This window comes from Phyllobates terribilis, unplaced genomic scaffold, assembly GCF_046119375.1.
Source record: "Phyllobates terribilis strain yellow unplaced genomic scaffold, ASM4611937v1 Scaffold_1__5_contigs__length_1240528914, whole genome shotgun sequence".
In the NCBI taxonomy this organism is placed as follows: Eukaryota; Metazoa; Chordata; class Amphibia; order Anura; family Dendrobatidae; genus Phyllobates; species Phyllobates terribilis.
The window spans coordinates 798,565,614-798,586,326 of record NW_027362761.1 but is presented as its reverse complement, the minus strand read 5'-3'; the positions used below and the strand labels follow the sequence as shown (position 1 = coordinate 798,586,326).

Here is a 20,713-nt window from a genome sequence, read left to right as displayed (position 1 = left end):
TGATGAATAAAAACATAAAATACCAACCTTATTGAGTGTGACGTGTTCACATACAATGAGCCTGAGAGATTAGCACAGTTATATCTGTCCTCCTGAAGCTCTGCAATCCAACTGTGGTATGAGGTTTCACAGAGCTGCTAGAGACAGGAGACTACATGGAGGGAGGGAATTTCTTCACAATCTGGTGAGGAAGGAGAAATGAAAGTAAAAGAGATGTGCCTGTCAGGCCTATTGTATGTGACGGAGGGTTAAAAAAAAACTTCTGCTCTATTCATATGAACACACATAGAATACAAAATATAAAATCCTGTGGTCCTACACGTTTCCACTTTAGTGTTGGGCTTTATAATGTGTGTTAGACAAGACCACCAGAATGGGCTGGACAACACTCCAAATATCACTATACACAAATTAAATCCAATAGATACAGAAAAAGGAACCTTCTATCAACCTATATACTGTGGTAGATTGGCTCACTTGGTTGCACATAGAGATAGTCACAGGAACACTGTCTCTTTAAATATTCTGCGGTTTGTTAAGAGCACTGCATAAAACATGGCAATGTTAGCAAAACAAACACGGCCTTCCTGGCCTAACAGGAAAAATCTAAACATAACGTATTGCATAGTCCTTGTTGCTACGGGTAACCGCCCACTTCAGAAACAAAAAACCCAAGGTTTTGCTTTCCTTCACATGATGAAACAGAACCAGAGCTTGTGCCTCCACACCCACCCTACACCAAATGCTCTAAAAGGCTGGCATTTTATCCTCTTAGTTCCTCCCTTTCTACAGGTGTTTAATCACCCTAGCAGTAAAGATGGCTGATTAACCCCTTTCTATGCTTTGTGTGCTGGAACACTTTTTCTATGTTTATATTACTGTAGCTAACAATCTTAGTGCTACACATCTTCCCTCCAGTACTTTGCCAGTGACTTTTTCACATATGCCCCCCTCTACCCAAAGCCGTATGTTTTGTACCTTCAGTCAGCAAACATGGAAGTCTAAACTGGGCATCTGCTTTACCATGCAACTTCCCAGGCCCGTGTTCCACATGAAAGATGAAGACCTGTAGCCCTGAGTTTCAACTCTTGGAATGCCATCTCTGCTTCAAGAGGCCATTTGGCCATTGACGTCTTCTTGCCCTAAAGAAGGTCGGTCAGGAGTCGGCTAACATGGCGAAATTCAGTAGACACCGCTGTTAGCATCCCATCATTCTTAGAAATGCCCGAATCTAATCCTTGGAAACCGGTTTCAGACAATTTTGGACTGCCTCCTCCTTATTCACTTACGGCTTTACTTTGCTTCTTCCAACGATGTAGCCCAGGTATTTTCCCTTCTTTTTCCTGATGGCACACTTCTTATGGTTTATGGTAAACCCCCCTTTCCTCAGTGCATCCAGCACGGCCTGGACCTTCTGCAGATGACTTCCCCAATCTGGGCTGAATATCACAATATCGTCAAGGTAAGCTGCGGCTTACTTTTTGTAAAGGGCTAAGATCCGGAAGGTATCTGGGTCTCTTTGCAGCCCGAATGGGCTTCTGATATACTGGAGGCAACCATCAGGTGTAAAAGAGGCCGTCTTCTCTTTGGCACTGTGAGAGAGGAGGATTTGACAGTACCCTTTCATTAGGTCCAGAGAGGTGATGTATCTGGCTGATCGCAGCTTTGATATGAGTTCATCTTCACGGGGTAGCGGATACGCATCAAATTTAGCCCCTTCCTTCGAAATCACCTTGTGGATTCTGTATGGTTTTTGGTTCACTTGCACATATGGTTTCGTCAGGACTCCATGTTGACCAACCTGTGTATGTCTTGGCAACTCCGAAAACAGGTCCCGGTTCTGCTGAAGCAGTTGTCGGCACTGTTGTTTCTGGCCAGTGACAGTGTCTCTGGCATGGTGACACCCTTATTCATTATATACTGTATTACATATACCTTGGCTGAGCTACTCTCCAATTTATATGCTGCTTTATTGTTTATAAATCTTTGCCATGCCGAACATGCACAGTGCTTCCAAGCTCTTTTCTATTGAGCTTGGTCAGTATCAGGGCAGTGCTTACAAGATCAAAAAAATGTGATTACCCCTTTATCCCAGTCACCCCTCTTATGCTCCACCATGCTCTCGATGTTGCAGAAGCTTATACACCACGTCTCTACTTGAACAGGGGTCTTTATCACTTTTACGGGCTGATATGTGGTACCATGTATTGGTCCCATTAAAATAGATTATTGAATGCTGGAGCAATCATCTTTTTGTGATATACAGTTAGGTCCATATATATTTGGACAGAGACAACATTTTTCTAATTTTGGTTGTAGACATTACCACAATGAATTTTAAACAAAACAATTCAGATGCAGTTGAAGTTCAGACTTTCAGCTTTCATTTGAGGGTATCCACATTAAAATTGGATGAAGGGTTTAGGAGTTTCAGCTCCTTAACATGTGCCACCCTGTTTTTAAAGGGACCAAAAGTAATTGGACAGATTAAATAATTGTAAATAAAATGTTCATTTCTAATACTTGGTTGAAAACCCTTTGTTGGCAATGACTGCCTGAAGTCTTGAACTCATGGACATCACCAGACGCTGTGTTTTCTCCTTTTTGATGCTCTGCCAGGCTTTCACTGCGGTGGTTTTCACTTGCTGTTTGTTTGTGGGCCTTTCTGTCTGAAGTTTTGTCTTTAACAAGTGAAATGCATGCTCAATTGGGTTGAGATCAGGTGACTGACTTGACCATTCAAGAATATTCCACTTCTTTGCTTTAATAAACTCCTGGGTTGCTTTAGCTTTATGTTTTGGGTCATTGTCCATCTGTAGTATGAAACGACGACCAATCAGTTTGGCTGCATTTGGCTGGATCTGAGCACGCAGTATGGCTCTGAATACATCAGAATTCATTCAGCTGCTTCTGTCCTGTGTCACATCATCAATAAACACTAGTGACCCAGTGCCACTGGCAGCCATGCATGCCCAAGCCATCACACTGCCTCCACCGTGTTTTACAGATTATGTGGTATGCTTTGGATCATGAGCTGTACCACGCCTTCACCATACTTTTCTCTTTCAATCATTCTGGTAGAGGTTGATCTTAGTTTCATCTGTCCAAAGAATGTTCTTCCAGAACTGTGCTGCCTTTTTTTAGATGTTTTTTAGCAAAGTCCAGTCTAGCCTTTTTATTCTTGATGCTTATGAGTGGCTTGCACCGTGCAGTGAACCCTCTGTATTTACTTTCATGCAGTCTTCTCTTTATGGTAGATTTGGATATTGATACGCCTACCTCCTGGAGAGTGTTGTTCACTTCTTTGGCTGTTGTGAAGGGGTTTCTCTTCACCATGGAGATTATTCTGCGATCATCCACCACTGTTGTCTTCCGTGGGCGCCCAGGTCTTTTTGCATTGATGAGTTCACCAGTGCTTGCTTTCTTTCTTTCTCAGGATGTACCAAACTGTAGATTTTGCCACTCCTAATATTGTAGCAATTTCTCGGATGGGTTTTTTCTGTTTTTGCAGCTTAAGGATGGCTTGTTTCACCTGCATGGAGAGCTCCTTTGACCGCATGTTTACTTCACTGCAAAACCTTCCAAATGCAAGCACCACACCTCAAATCAACTCCAGGCCTTTTATCTGCTTAATTGAGAATGACATAACGAAGGGATTGCCCACACCTGTCCATGAAATAGCCTTGGAGTCAATTGTCCAATTACTTTTGGTCCCTTTAAAAACAGAGTGGCTCATGTTAAGGAGCTGAAACTCCTAAACCCTTCATCCAATTTTAATGTGGATACCCTCAAATGAAAGCTGAAAGTCGGAACTTCAACTGCATCTGAATTGTTTTGTTTAAAATTCATTGTGGTAATGTCTAGAACCAAAATTAGAAAAATGTTGTCTCTGTCCAAATATATATGGACCTAACTGTATTAACCCCTTTAAAGCCCATGACGTATTAATACGCGTCTGTGCCCTGGGCCTTAAGAGCCTGACCCGTATTAATACGTCATGGCGATCGCGCGTGCACACAGGCACCGCTCCCGGCACATTAACCCCAGCAATGCTTCGATCGAAGTCGATCGCAGCATTGCGGTGGCTAAGGGGAGGTGATCTCAATACTCACCTCCTCTTCCGGCCTCCAGTGCTGTCTGCCGCAGCTTGCCAGATGTCATGACAACATCCGGGTCACCAGACAGCAGGAAAATTTTTTAGTCATGCGCAGTGCATGACCAAATGATCTCCTCCCTGTGCAGCGGTGACAGCCTGTATAGCACAGGGATAAAAAAGTGAAAGTCCCATAGTGGGACAAGTATAAAAAAAAAAAAAAACTGCCAGAAAGTGAAAAAAAAAATAAAAAAAATTGTAAAAATATTAAAAAAAATTAAAAAAATAATCCACCAAAAATAAAAATATAATGTATCCATCAATAAATATTATTATGGAAAAAAATCAAACAAACAATAAAAGTACACATATTTGGTATTGTCGCATCCGGAACGACCTGACCTATAAAATTGTCCCACTAGTTAACCCCTTCAGTGAGCACGGTAAAAAAAAAAAATACGAAGCAAAAAACAATGCTTTATCATCATACTGCCAAACAAAAAATGGAATAACATGTGATTAAAAAGACAAATATGAATAAAAATAGTACCGCTGAAAAAGTCATCTTGTCCCGCAAAAAACAAGCCACCATACAGCTCTATCATCCGAAAAATCAAAAAGTTATAGCTCTCAGAATAAAGCGATGCAAAAAAATATTTTTTTCTATAAAATAGCTTTTATTGTGTAAAAGCGCCAAAACATAGAAAAACAATATAAATGTGGTACCGCTGTAAACGTACTGACCTGAAGAATAAAGCTTCCTTATCAATTTTACCACACGCAGAGCAGAATAAAAAAATGTAAAAAAGCACAATTACTGAATTGTTGTTTTTTTTTATTTTGCCTTACAAAAATCGGAATAGAAAGCGATCAAAAAATTTCACGTGCCTGAAAATGGCACCAATAAAAACGTCAACTCATCCCGCAAAAAATAAGCTGTTACATGACTTTTTCGGCCAAAATATGGAAAAATTATAGCTCACAAAATATGGCGATGCAAAAATTAGATTTTACAAAAAAATGCGTCTTTTAGTGTGTGACAGCTGTCAGTCATAAAAACCCGATATGATTCTGGTATGTCTGTAGTCACACCGACCCGAAGAATAAGGTCGTCTAATCACTTACACCGCACTAGGAACGGCGTAAAAAATAAACGCTAGGGCTGGGGTTGGGGTTAGGTTTGGGGTTAGGGTTGTTTTTTTCAAAAGTAAAAAAAAGAAAAGATGATGATATGACAACTAGTGTTGAGCGCAAGTGCTCGTTATTTGAGTTTGCATCGGGTTCTTGGGTATGCATTGAGTATCGTGGGTGCTCGAGTGACATGCTCGAGTCTCCGCCCCATATGCTTCGCGGTCAAAAAAACCTTGCGAGGATTGCCTGCCATGCACGAGCGATCCCCGCATTTTTTTTTTTGGGTGTCTAATAACCGTGAAACATGCGGGCAGGGACTCGAGCATGTCACTCGAGCACCCTTGATACATGGTGCATACCTGAGTACCCGATGCAAACTCAAGTAGCGAGCACTCTTGTCCAAGACTAATGACAACTTATTCAATATGATGGCCTAATGTTATCAAATTCTGTGTCGTACCTCTGGGTTCAAAATGTTCACTATACCCCTTGATAAAATCCTTGAGGGGTGTAGTTTCCAAAATGGGGTCACTTGTGGGGGGTTTCCACTATTTAGGCACATCAGGGGCTCTCCAAACGCGACATGGTGTCTGCTCTTGATTCCAGCCGATTTTGGTTTCAAAAAGTCACACAGTGCTCCTTCCCTTCTGAACTCTGCCGTGCGCCCAAACACTGTATTTTCCCCACATATGGGGTATTGGCGTATTCAGGAGAAATTGCACTTCTGTAAAGGACTTGGGGGTTCAAGGTGCTCACCACACATATAGATAAGTTCGCTGAGGGGTCTAGTTTCCAAAATGGTGTCACTTGTGGGGGGTTTCCACTGTTTAGGCACATCAGGGGCTCCCCAAATGCAACATGGCGTCCGCTAATTATTCAAGCAAATTTTACAATCAAAAAGTCAAATGGCGCTCCTTCCCTTCCGAACCCTGCCGTGCGCCCAAACAGTGGTTTTTCCCCACATATGGGGTATCTGCGTGCCCAGGGGAAATTGCACAACAAATTTTGGGGTCCATTTTTTCCTATTACCCCTGCGAAAATAAAAAAAAATGGGTCTAAATTAACATTTTTGTGGGAAAAAAGTTAAATGTTAATTTTTTTCTTCCACATTCCAAAAATTCCTGTGAAGCACCTGAAGGGTTAATAAAGTTCTTGAATGTGGTTTTGAGCACCTTGAGGGGTGCAGTTTTTAGAATGGTGTCACTTTTGTGTATTTTCTGTCATAAAGACCCCTCAAAGTGGCTTCAAATAAGATGTGGTCCCTAAAAAATGGTTTTGTAAATTTTTTTGGAAAAATGAGAAATCGCTGGTCAACTTTTAACCCTTATAGCTCCCCAATAAAAAAAAATTTGGCTCCAAAATTGTGCTGATGTAAAGTAGACATGTGGGAAATGTTATTTATTAACTATTTTGTGTGACATATCTCTCTGATTTAAGGGCATAAAAATTAAAATTTTGAAAATTGCAAAATTTTCAAAATTTTCGCCAAAATTCTGTTTTTTTCACAAATAAACGCAAGTGATATCGAAGAAATTTTACCACAATCATGAAGTACAATATGTCACGAAAAACAATCTCAGAATCAGGGGGATTCGTTGAAGCGTTCCAGAGTAATTACCTCATAAAGTGACAGTGGTCAGAATTGTAAAAATTGGCCTGGTCATTAACGTGCAAACCACCTTGGGTTGTAAAGGGGTTAATTAAAAGCTGAGCTCCAAGCGCTAAGGAAGAGCTAAATTTATAGTAGTTTTTTTCTGAGACAAGATTAGAAGGTTAATCTCAGCTTTTGTATTCAGGAGCACATTGCTCCTCAGCCTTCCTACTTCCTGATTGCTGAGGGGTGGCACTCCTGATTGATTGACAGTTTGTTCCAACGTCACTGTTGTATTGCAGGCCCGAACTGTGCGCTTATGATGCTGCTGAGGCATATTTGCCTTAGCAGCATCAGTAAATTTAAACTGAAGCTGGCTAGTATCAGGAGTGATCCCTGCCAGACTTCAGTGTTTATAATCAAGGTCCCCTTGGCAATGAATAGTAAACAATAAAATAAAAAAGGAGAGAAAAAATTACAAATTTACTTAGAAGATGAGAATAACCCTTTTAAAGGCCCCTATACACATTTGAGAAAAGAATTTCTGAACTTGCTGATTTCGACTAGCAAAACTGACCCAACAAAAGATGTCCAGGAAGAGAGGGATTGGTCATATTTAATTTTGAAAGCCAATCCTTTTGTTCTCTCAGGACTCTCCCCATTAAAACACATGCATAATCGGCTAAACTGAGTGTGCATATGTATGTGGGAGCGTTTAAAGATAGCTGTCAGCTGAACAAGCAATTTCACAAGTTGTGGGCACCTTAATAATGTATGACAGATGTGTAAGAACTTGTATAAGCAGATTATAGTAGAATATCAAGGGTGCTCGAGTTCCCGCTCGCATGTTTCATGGTTATTAGACACCCCAAAAAAAACATGCGGGGATCACTCGTGCATGGCAGGCAATCCCCGCGAGGGTTGTTTTTGGGTCGTGAAGCATATGGGGCAGAGACTCGAGCACCCGATGCAAACTCAAATAACGAGCACTTGCGCTCAGCTCAACACTAGTTGCCATGTCGTCATCTTTTTTTTTTCAAAAGTAAAAAAAAAACAAACAGCCCTAGCGTTTATTTTATACCGCACTAGGAACGGCGTAAAAGTGATTAGACGACCTTATTCTTCGGGTCAGTGCGACTACAGAGATACCAGAATCATATCGAGTTTTTATGATTGACAGCTGTCACATTAAAGGACGCCCTTTTTTTTTTTTTGTAAAATCTAGTTTTTCCATCGCCATATTTTGAGAGCTATCATTTTTCCATATTTTGGTCGACAGTCATGTGATGGCTTGCTTTTTGTGGGATGAGTTGACTTTTTTTATTGGTGCCATTTTCGGGCACGTAACATTTTTTGATCGCTTTCTATTCAGATTTTTGGAGGCAGAATAAACAAAAACCAACAACTCAGGAATTGTTTTTTTACATTTTTTTTTATTTTTTTATTTTTTTATTCTGCTCCGCGTGTGGTAAAATTGATAAGGTAGCTTTATTCTTCGGGTCAGTACGTTTACAGCGGTACCACATCTATATCGTTTTTCTATGTTTTGGCGCTTTTACACAAAGCTATTTTGTAGAAAATATTTTTTTTTGCATCGCTTTATTCTGAGAGCTATAACTTTTTGACTTTTTGGATGATGGAGCTGTATGGCGGCTTGTTTTTTTGCTGGACAAGATGACGTTTTCAGCGGTACCAATTTAATTTATATTTGTCTTTTTGATCGCGTGTTATTCCATTTTTTGTTTGGCAGTATGATGATAAATAAAAAAACGAAGCAAAAAGCAATGCTTTATCTTTTTTTTTACTGTGTTCACTGAAGGGGTTAACTAGTGGAACAATTTTATAGGTCATGTCGTTCCAGGCGTGGCGATACCAAATGTGTACTTTTTTTATTTTATTTTTTTTCATAATATTGGTATGTTCTCCCCGTGTTTGCGTGAGTTTCCTCTGTTCTCCGGTTTCCTCCCACACTCCGAAGACATACTGATAGGGAATGTAGATTGTGAGCCCCAACGGGGACAGTGCCCAAAATGTCTGTAATTTGTCTGAATTGTAAAGTGCTGCGGAATATGTTGGCGCTATATAAATAAAGATTATTATTATTATTATTATTAATATAGACATACCTTCATTCCACATTGTTACCAAGTTGTGTTACTATCATTGTTTTAAAGGCTTATTATTAGTGATGAGCAAGTATGCCTCATTAACCCTTTTGGCGAGCACGCTTGGGTGCTTGCCAAGTATTTTGGCGTGCTCGGCGTTTTATTCATTGTCTCCGCGCCTGCAGGTGTCACGGCTGTTAGATAGCCTGTTCACCAGCTGTCTAACAGCTGTGACACCTGCAGGCGCGGCGACAATGAATGAAACGCCGAGCACGCCAAGATAGCTCACCGAAAGGGTTAATGAGGCATGCTCGCTCATCGCTACTTATTACCCAAAACAAGTTATCCCTTATCCATAGAATAGCGCATAACTTGTTGATTGCTGACGGTCAAACCACTTTAATCTGACATTCTGCCTATGCTTGAAAAAGGCCGTTTGTTGGCCAGAACATCACCTTGATGCATTTTGGATAAATATAGGAATGAAATTACAACTCTGGTGCCTTGAAAACAATTTGTCGAACCACTGGGAGATCCAGTGATCCCAAGATTGGGGTTTTGGAGCCTCAAAAACAGGGCTCTGTAGCTTGGTCTTGAATGGAGCGAAGGTGTGCATGCTTGGCCTCTGCTCCATTCATTGTGTGTGAGACTGCTGGAAATTGCTGAGCATTGTTTTTAGTAGTTCCAATGACAATTATTGGAGCGGAGGCTGGGCATGGGAGGCTGGGCATGTGTATTCAAGATGGGGCTGCAAAGTCCCATTATTTAGGTTCCAGAGCTCCGATTTTGAGAATGCTGTGGTTCCCAGTGGTCAGACCCCCAGCGATCAGCAAATTATCCACTATTCTTGGGGATAACTTGTTTTTTTGGAACAACCCATTAAGAGAATTTTTCATGTTGTTAAATCTTAAATAAGTTGTTTAGGTAAAATTAGCTTTTGTGGTTGTAACACGCATTATACATTAAATTATTAAGTACCTGAAGGGGTTACAAACTCCAAATGACTTCTGTGGTGCACGTGACTAAAATGCCTTCCTGAGTACGATGAAATGCCTCATTCCTTAAATGCATTATTCATACTGGTCAAGTAACCACATTAAATTTGTAGTGTTACAGCTGAGCGGTACCGTGTGACATTTGGTAATGCAAAGCAGACATTGGTGGATGTCCAAAATAATACCATTACTATCCTTCACTATCCTATAAAATATGGAGGAAATTGAAATGCTTGTAATGTAAAAAAGCCATATACTTCTTCTTCTTGAAAGGTCCGTAAGGTAGATAATATTATATCTAATTGGTATGTGCATTCTAGTAAATCTTTCTTCCTCAAGCTTTGGGATATTTAATTTCAAAGCACATAGACACTATTCGACGGCCTTGATTTCTCTCCAGTATTTTTTATTCATACTTAAAACATTGAGCTGACAAACTAATGAGCTGTGTTTTATACACTCTATAGGTATATATTTCAGTCCAGATGCTGACAGTCTGCAGTATTACAAGGACTACATAGAAAATCTGCCCTTAACTGATGATCCGGAAATATTTGGAATGCATGAAAATGCCAATTTAGCTTTCCAGGTTTGTGTGCTTATGGGTACTTGCTCTAATTTAATTGTGGGAAGCATGGATTCGACTATCGCTCAAAGGAGAATAATGATTTAATCATAATAGTCTGTTAAACACAAATAATAGGCAGTAGCTGCTATTGTATGTCAATCTGCCAGTAATATTATTCCTCATGGAAAAAACTGCAATTGAAATCACAACTATTACTTAGGCAGCTCTAAGGGTATGTTCACACTGAGGTTTTTTTTTAAGAGTTTTTGGAGTAGAAACTGAGCAAAGACTTTCCAAATCCTCCCCAAAAACTGAAAACTCCTTAAAAACCAAAATTCATCAAAAAGCCGCAGTGTGCAAGTACTCTAAAGTTATATTCCTACGATGAGCTCTTGATAAGTTTTTGATGTTGCAGATTTTCTGCACCTATTAAGTAAATTAGGTTACTTGCGTTTTTTCTTTGCATTTTTGGGTGCATTTTTTTTACATGCTTTTATCATGTTTTTGATGCTGCATTCTTTTGTCCCTTGTTGGTGTCATGTTTTAAACAAAGCTGCATTGTTTTTTATACTTCCTGGTATTTTTTCTTATAATGCATAACCTGATGGATGTGTCTGTGTGTGTGTAAGGGCTCATTTAGACATCAGTGATTTTTCACCAGTGTTTGCAAGCCAAAACCAGTAGTGGAACTGAAAAGCTATAATTGAAAGATTGACACCTATTCTGTGTTTCGGAGACTCTCCTGGTTTTGGCATACAAATACTGACAAACAATCGCTGACATCTGAATGAGATCTTATATAGTGATCAGTGTGTTATCAGATCACATCAGTATATAGCACATTGAATATATTCTATTACCACTCGTTTAACGGATGTAAATGCACCTCAAATATTTGTGTGATGCTGCAATATGTTAACATTTGGGGCCCCACATTTAATTTTTGCCCAGGACCATACTTTGTCTAAGGCCACGGCCCCACTATCAGTATTTGCTCTGTATTTTTTCTCAGGAGTGGGAGCCAAAACCAGGAGTGGGTGATAAATGCAGAATTGGTGACTTGTTTCTATTATACCTTTTCTCTGATTGTTCCTCACCTGGTTTTGGCTCCCACTCCTGAGAAAAAATACTGACCGAATACTGATAGTGGGGCCGTGGCCTAAAACTGGCCCTGGGCAAAAGGCATTATGACTAAGAATCTTCACTTTGATCTCATCTGTCCAAACACTTGTGGTTCAATCAGACCAAGTTTACAAAGTTTAGCCTTGCTGTCATGTTCTGTATAGAAAGAAGAGGCTTTCTCCTGGCAATCCCTACAAGTAAGCCATGCTTGGTTGGTCTTTTTCTAAGTGAACTGTTATGAACTTGAACATTTAACATGCTATTTCGGATTAATGTTTGTGCTTTAACTCTTGGGTTTTTGGGACTTCTCTAAGCATTGCATTGTATGACCTTGTTGTGAATTTCCTAAGATGTCCACTCCTGGGAAGATTGTCAAGGGTCTTGATTTTTTCCACTTGTGAATAATCTTTCTTATTGTAGAATGATCGACTCTAAATTGTATGTAAATTGACATATAATCCTTCCCAAATTTGATGGGCAGTAACAACAGTAACAAGGTCATTGCTGATGTCTTTCTTCCTTGGCATTGTGTTAATATGTGCCTGAATGCTCCAGACCTGTAGACATCCAAAACTTCTGCTTTTATAGTCACATTGGCTTATAAACAATTAATCTAGGGCATTTTTTACTAGCATCTGGCTGATACTTACCCTTTCAACTCTAATGGAAGGAATACTTTTTAACTTAATTTTTCACTCACTGCACTTTGGCCTAGTTTATGTTAAAGAAATGGTAGTTACATTATTGTCTGATTTGTAGTGAACCTTCAGCATACCCACTGTTATAGCTTAATATTTAGAATGAGGAGGAATAATATTTTCTAGTCAAAAAAATAGAAGTCCTCCTGATTATCTGTCTATCTATCTATAGCGCAAAGAAACAAGCACTCTAATTAATACAATATTGGATGTACAGCCAAGATCTACATCACAAGGAGCAGGAAAAAGTAACGATGAAATTGTTAGTGAGCTGGCTGCCTCAATCCTGTCAAAGTTACCAGGTAATATTAGGATGATATCCATATTCATTATTTGAATCCAACATCAGTGGGACCTGATAGGTGCCAGATTATATTCTGGATTATTAGATGGTCATAAAAAATATAGAACACTCAATTGTAGAATGAATTGAAGAAAGAAAGCTCAAAATTGTTGAAATTATAATACCATGGATTAAAGAAATTCCACTAAGTTTACTTGTAGTTATATGATATCTGCGTTTAGGAAGTATTGTCCTGCTATATCTTTCAAACTGTTTACAGCACAAAACATACTAAATGAATGATTAAAAGGGTTCTCCAAGAATGTATTAAAATGCCCCCAATAACGTAATTTACACGGCTGCCCAACCGGATGGGCTGCAGTCTGAAGAAGCACTGCTCCTGAGACCTGTGTGTCAACTCACACATACCTCCGTGAGCTGAGGAAAAGTGCTGTGACATCAGAATAAATAAATTTTCTCCTTGGCTGACTGAGTACAAAGGATATTTTCTCCAGTCTCAGTCTTGCATGCGCAGTCAGCAAGGAAATTTATTTCTTCCCATGTCATAGCCCTTATTTGACTGAGGTATTTGTGTTTATGATACAGTTCCTCCATCAGTTGAGTCACAGATCTCAGGAGCTGTGTTTCTTCGTTTCTTCAGACTGTGGTCCGTCCTGACACGTGTCTAGGACGGATTGTCATTTCAATTACGTGATGGGATGTTTTACTACATTCGTGAAGAACAAATTTAATGAAATAATTCCAAAATAGGAATGAATTATATTATTTTGAAAACTGCTGTAGTGTTAATAATATATATTACATGGCAGATGTTCATTGTATTCACAATATCATCTCTTGATCAAGTCACCGTGCTTGCTGAACCATCCAGGAACAAAACACAGATTTATAGCTCTGAATTTCTTATGTCTTTTTAAACATGTTTCTAATAAAATTACATACAGCAGGGTCAATGCATTATTTTTAATGGTTCATATTCCTGATTAGCATTACTTAGCTAATTTTCTGTAAATTCCATTAATTTGTTCTAATTATTGAGCTTGATATTGGTTTCATCTGCCAACTCTCCTTAAAGTGACACTCTTTTGACACTCTTATTAAATAAGAAAAACTGAAATATCACTTCGTCATAAGTATTCAGACCCTTTTCTCAGTATTGAGTAGAAGCTGTTAGAATCCTCCTGTTAGTTTTTGCTATCTTGTGTTTTGCGGTCACGTGAACAGCTGCCTATATATTCCAGCTCCGCCCTTCTGGCTTTGCTGGACTTCAGTGTTGTTTAGACTGTCTCTCTAGCCAGGTGCTTCGGTGCCTATCTCTGTCAGTTCTTGGTCCTCTGGGACCTTTAGTACTTTTTGAAAGTTTGTCCTTTTTGCTCTGCAACAACTTCTGTTTAGGAGGTGTCCCATTTTTGTCCCAGTCCTTAGTTCATCTAGGGACCCCTCCCTTGATTCTATAGGTCTCCATTCAGACTAGCCGAGGACGAAGGCGGGTCTGTTCACAAGGAACAAGCAGCCCGCTACATCGTAGGGATTCAGCTTAGTCTTACTGTAGGGACAGCTTTCCCCTATCTTTCCTTAGTTTATGTTGCAGATCATAACAGTAAGTCCAGCCCCCCCCCCCAAAAAAAAAAACTTAAAGGAAAGAAATGCGGGGATCAGTATGGTTTCCGTCCAGGAGTTGGCTCATCACCTGCAGGGATTGTCTCTGGAGGTGGCCGAGCTTCAGCAACACGTGAGTAGCTGTCCTGGAGTGCATTTTGTCGAACCGAAGGTAGGACTGCCTGATGTTATTTAGGGTAAACAGCAAGATTTTTTTTCCTTTAAAAATGCTTGTTTGTTATATTTTCGTTTGAGACCAAGATCCTCTGGGAATGAATTACAGCACATTAATTTTATTATGTCACTTTTGCGCAATGAACCACAGGAGTGGGCCTTTCTCTCCAACCTTATGATCCGTGTTTAAGTTCTGTTGAAGAATTTTTTTCTGCTATGGGGCTATTATATGATGATCCTGATCGAATCTCATCTGCTGAGTCAGAACTTAGACGTTTGAATCAGGGGTCAGATGATGTTGAAATTTATTGCACACACTTCTGAAGATGTGCCTCAGAAGTTAAATGGAATGATTCGGTGCTGAAATGTTTATTTCTTGCTGGTTTGATTGAAAGGGTTAAGGATTTGCTAATTGCATTCCCTGCACCTGATACTCTGCAGGAAGCTATGCAGTTAGCTGTTCGTGTGGACAGGAGACTGAGGTCCAGGGTCAATGATGTAAAAACTCCTGTAACTTTAGGTCCTAGTTCCCAGAAAATCTGCTCTGACAGCAGAGAACCAATGGAGGTTGGGGCGATGTCACTCCGCTCTCAGGAAAGAGATCGGAGATTCGCCGAAGGTTTGTGTCTTTATTGTGGTAAAGATGATCATTTGATTAAGTATTGTGAGCGTCGTTTAGGTAAAGAAAAAAAAAATGGTCAGTTACGCCCGTATAGCTTGTTTACGCTCTGCAGGAGTGTTTCTTTCTGTGTGTACTACTCTGCAGGGAGATTTGATTGAATTTCAGGTATTTGTGGATTGTGGTTCAACACTTAATGTGATTGATAAAGGGTTTTTGGAAAACCTTAAATTGAAATCCAAACCTTTGTCATCACCTATTTCTGTGGTTGCAATTGATAACACTCCTTTGACATGTATTACTCACAAGACTGCTGCATTTCCTCTCACTATCGATGGTGTTCACCAAGAAATTTTGGACTTGGTTGTTTTGGATAATTTGCCCTCTCCAGTTGTTCTGGGATTGCCTTGGTTAAAACTGCACAATCCTTTGTTGGACTGGTCTACTAATGTGATTAAGTCTTGGAGTCCGAAGTGCTATGATAAATGTTGTAATGGTCGCATTGCGACTGTGGAAAAAGGGGAATTACCAGTACCTATTCAAGATTTTTGGAGGGTTTTTTCGGAGGAGGAGTCGCAAGTTTTACCTCCTCATAGGGATTATGATTGCGCCATTGAGTTTGTTCCGGGTGCTACTCTTCCCAAAAGTCGCTTGTTTAATCTGACTATCCCTGAAAGAAAGGCCTTGGAGGAGTATATAGAGACTAGTCTAGCTGCTGGTCACATTAGACCTTCTAAGTCGCCTGTGGCAGTCAGATTCTTCTTTGTTAAAAAAAAGGACGGCGGTTTGCGTCCATGTCTGGATTTTCGTGAAATTACCGTACGCAATTCCTACCCATTGCTGTTAATTCCTGACTTGTTTAACCAGTTAGTAGGAGCCAAGTGGTTCTCAAAAATTTATTTCCGAGGGGCATACAATTTGTTACGTGTGAAGGAGGGTGATGAATGGAAAGCTGCTTTTAACACTCTGGTAGGTCATTTTGAGAATCTGGTAATGCCTTTCGGTCTTACCAATGCACTTGCATTTTTTCAGAACCTTATTAATGACATCCTGAGACCTTTGATTGGTAAGAATGTGGTTGTGTATTTGGATGACATTTTGATTTATTCACCAGATCTAGAGTCCCATTGGCAGAGTGTACGTGAAGTTTTGCAGTTATTGAGTGATAATTCACTCTTTGCTAAGCTGGAGAAATGTGAGTTCACTGTGCAGAAAATTATTTTTTTGGGCTACATTGTCTCCAGCGAAGGTTTTGAGATGGACCCTGTGAAGGTTCAGGCTGTGCAGGAATGGCCTAGGCCTATTGGTTTGAAATCTATACAGAGGTTTTTGAGTTTTTCCAATTATTACAGGAAATTCATTAAGAATTTTTCTGTAATTGTTAAACCTCTAACCGATCTCACCAGGAAAGGTGCGAATACGGCCCAGTGGACTACTGAAGCCATTGAAGCGTTTGAGTATCTCAAAGAGAGGTTCAGTTCTGCCCCTATCCTTATACAGCCTGATGAGACCAAACCTTTTTTGGTCGAGGTCGATGCTTCATCAGTGGGGGTCGGAGCAGTTTTGTCTCAAGAGAACAAGGGTGGAATACATCCTTGTGCCTTCTTTTCGAAATTTTTTTCGGAAACCGAACTGAATTATGATGTTGGAAATCGGGAGTTGCTGGCTATTAAACTTGCGTTTGAACACTGGCGTCATTTTTTGGAAGGCGCTAGATTTCCTATTCAGGTTTTCACTGATCATAAGAATTTGATCTATCTGGATGCTGCCAAGCGCTTGAATGCCCGTCAAGCTAGGTGGGCACTTTTTTTTTCTCGGTTTCATTTTTCTGTTACCTATATCCCTGGTACTAAGAATGTTAAAGCCGATGCTTTATCTCCTACGGTCGGTGCCGAGGAGGAGGAGAGCATTTTGCAGAAAGGAGTTGTGGTGGCAGCATTGGACTTCGATTTGGAGAATGGGATTCTGAATGCTCAAGATGATGCTCCATCTAACACTCCCCATGGGCGGTTGTTCGTGCCTAGAGACTTTAGGAGAGATTTGTTTGTGGAGTGTCATGAGTCTCGGTTGGCAGGTCATCCAGGAGTTTCGGAGACTAAGAGACTTATCAGTCGCAGTTTTTGGTGGCCTGGATGGCAGAAGGAAGTCATCAAGTGGGTGCGTCAGTGCACTGTGTGTGCTAGGTCAAAGGCTTCACATACTCCTGCTGCGGGGTTGCTTTGCCCTCTGGAGGTTCCTAGTGCGCCTTGGATGTATCTCACTATGGATTTTATTACTGATCTTCCTGTGTCTGAGGGTTTTACTGTCATCTGGGTGGTCGTGGACCGTTTTGGAAAGATGTGTCATTTGGTTCCATTCATTAAGTTGCCCTGCACCAAGACACTCGCTAAGGCGTTTGTTAAGGAGATTGTCAAGCTCCATGGCGTTCCCACGGATATTGTTTCTGATAGAGGACCTCAGTTTGTGGCTCGCTTTTGGCGTGCTTTTTGTGACAGGTTGGGAGTTCATTTGTCATTTTCGTCTGGTTATCATCCTGAGTCTAATGGACAGACTGAAAGAAAGAACCAGGAAGTTCAACAGTTTTTGCGTTGTTTTGTGGCAGACAATCAAGAGGTGTGGTCTGAGTTTCTGCCTCTCGCAGAATTTGCTCTTAACAATCATACATCCTCCTCTGCTGGGTGTTCTCCTTTTTTTCGTTGTACTGGGAGACATCTGTCTTTTGGTTCGTTCTCCAAATTGGGGCCGACGGTGCCGGAGCAGGAGAATTTTTCCGGTGATTTGGAGAGAGTTTGGACTAATGTACATTGTAACCTACAAGAGGCTAACAAGAAGTCCAAGAAGTATTTTGACAGGAAACGTAAAGAGGTTTTGTTTACTATGGGTGACATGGTTTGGTTGTCCTTGAAGAACCTGCGGTTGAGGATTCCCTCTAAAAATCTGGGTCCTAAGTTTGTGGGTTCATTTAAAGTGCTTCAGGTTGTTAACCCATCTGCTGTCAGGATGGATGTCCCTACTTCCTGGAAGATTAATCCTGTGTTTCATGTTTCCTCGTTGAAAAAGGCTGACGTTTCTAATAGGGACACCACTGTCACAGTTCCTCCTGTGGTGGAAGATGGCGAATATGAAATTTCTCGTATTTTGAATTCAAGATGGCATAGAGGGAAATTACAGTATCTTGTCTCCTGGAAGGGTTTCGGTCCCGAAGACAACTCCTGGGTAAGGACGGATGATGTCTCTGCTCCTAGGCTTGTTAAAGCTTTCCACAGGAGGTTTCCTGATAGGCCTGGGCCTGGAGGATCCGGAGGATCCTCATAGAAGAGGGGGTGCTGTTAGAACCCTCCTGTTAGTTTTTGCTATCTTGTGTTTTGCGGTCACATGACCAGCTGCCTATATATTCCAGATCCGCCCTTCTGGCTTTGCTGGACTTCAGTGTTGTTTAGACTGTCTCTCTAGCCAGGTGCTTCGGTGCCTATCTCTGTCAGTTCTTGGTCCTCTGGGACCTTTAGTACTTTTTGTCAGTTTGTCCTTTTTGCTCTGCAACAACTTCTGTTTAGGAGGTGTCCCATTTTTGACCCAGTCCTTAGTTCATCTAGTGACCCCTCCCTTGATTCTATAGGTCTCCATTCAGACTAGCCGAGGACGAAGGCAGGTCTGTTCACAAGGACCAGGCAGCCCGCTACATCGTAGGGATTCAGCTTAGTCTTACTGTAGGAACAGCTTTCCCCTATCTTTCCTTAGTTTATGTTGCAGATCATAACAGAAGCACCCTTTTGAGCTAGTACAGCCATGAGTATTCTTAGGAATGATGCAATAAGTTTTTCACACTTGGATTTGGGGATCCTCTGACATTCTTCCTTGCAGATCATCTCCAGTTCCATCAGGTTGGATGGTGAACGTTGGTGGACAGACAATTTCAGGTCTCTCCAGAGATGCTTAATTGGGATTAGGTCAGGGCTCTGGCTGGGCCAGTCAAAAATGGTCACAGAGTTGTTGAAGCCTCTCCTTTGTTATTTTAGCTGTATGCTTAGGGTCATTGTCTTGTTTGAAGGTGAACCTTCGGCCAAGTCTGAGGTCCAGAGCACTCTGGAAGAGGTTTCATCCAGGATATCTCTGTACTTGGCCGCATTCATGTTTCCTTCAATTGCAACTAGTCGTCCTGTCCCTGCAGCTGAAAAACACCCCCATAGCACGATGCTGCCACCACCATGTTTCACTGTTAGGATTGTATTGGGCAGGTGATGAGCAGTGCTTGGTTTTCTCCACAGATACCACTTAGAATTATCAAAAAGTTCTATCTTCATCTCATCAGACCAGAGAATCTTATTTTTCATAGTCTGGGAGTCCTTCATGTGTTTTTGAGCAATCTCTATGCGGGCTTTCATATGTCTTGCACTGAGGAGAGGCTTTCGTCGGGCTACTCTGCCATAAAGGCCCAACTGGTGGAGGGCTGCAGAGATAGTTGACTTTGTGGAACTTTCTCCCATCTCCCTACTGCATCTCTGGAGCTCAGCCACAGTGATCTTGGGGTTCTTCTTTACCTCTCTCACCAAGCCTCTTCTCCCACGATTGCTCAGTTGGCTGGACGGCCAGGTCTAGGAAGACCTCTGGTGGTCCCAAACTTCTTCCATTGATGGAATATGGTAGCCACTGTGGTCTTAGGAACCTTGAGTAATGCAGAAATTCTTTTGTAATCTTGGCCAGATCTATGCCTTGCCACAATTCTGTCTCTGAGCTTCTTGGGCAGTTCCTTTGAGCTCATGATTCTCATTTGGTCTGACATGCACTGTGAGCTGTGAGGTCTTATATTGACAGGTGTGTGCCCCAAGTCCTATCAGTTTAATTAAACACAGCTGGACTCCAATGAAGGAGTAGAACCATCTCAAGGAGGATCACAAGGAAATGGACAGAATGTGACTTAAATATGAGTGTCTGAGCAAGGGGTCTGAATACTTATGACCATGTGATATTTCAGTTTTTCTTTTTTAATAAATTTGCAAAAATTTCTACATTTCTGTTTTTTTCAGTCAAGATTGGATGCAGAGTGTATTTTAATGAGAAAAAAATGAACTTTTTAGAATTTACCAAATGGCTGCAATGAAACAAAGAGTCAAAAATTTAAAGGGGTCTGAACACTTTCCGTAGCCACTGTAATCAGTCATTTTCATTTTTCTATAGCAATTGTACCATAATTGTATATTCCTTCATACAGTATATTATATTATGCATTGTAATGTTCTAAATTTAAGGTGGATAGTAAACTAGCCATCTCCTGCTTGCAATTAAATGATTTGCTGCAAGAGATCTAATATATACACAAATATATATAGTACTCCGCAAAAGTTTTGGGTAGGTATAGAAAATTGCTGCAAAGTAAGAATGCTTTCAAAAACAGAAGTGTTAATAGTTTATTATTATTAGTTAACAAAAGGCCAAGTGAATGAGAGAAAGAGAAATCTAAATCAAATCAAATTTTGTGTGATCTCCCTTTGCTTTGAAAAAAGCATCAATTATTCTAGGTACTCTTGCAGTTTTTTACAGGAACTCGGCAGGGAGGTTGTTGTATATTTGGAGAACTAACCACAGAACTTCTGTGGATGTAGGCTCTCTGCACATCTGTCTGTGTGTAATCTCAGACAGACTTGATGCTGTTGGGCTCAGGGCACTGTGGGGCCATATCATCACTTCCAGGACTCCTTGTACTTATTTACACTGAA

At 40.7% G+C, this 20,713-nt stretch overlaps 1 protein-coding gene across 1 annotated transcript in view; it reads left to right on the top strand.

The window, feature by feature from the left end:
- DNAH6 (dynein axonemal heavy chain 6) overlaps nt 1-20,713 on the top strand; it is a 493,878-nt gene that overhangs the window by 424,639 nt on the left and 48,526 nt on the right. The window contains exons 70-71 of the mRNA XM_073637077.1: nt 10,383-10,504; nt 12,476-12,605. Coding sequence (XP_073493178.1) covers nt 10,383-10,504; nt 12,476-12,605 — 252 coding nt within the window. The remainder of the gene's footprint in view (nt 1-10,382; nt 10,505-12,475; nt 12,606-20,713) is intronic.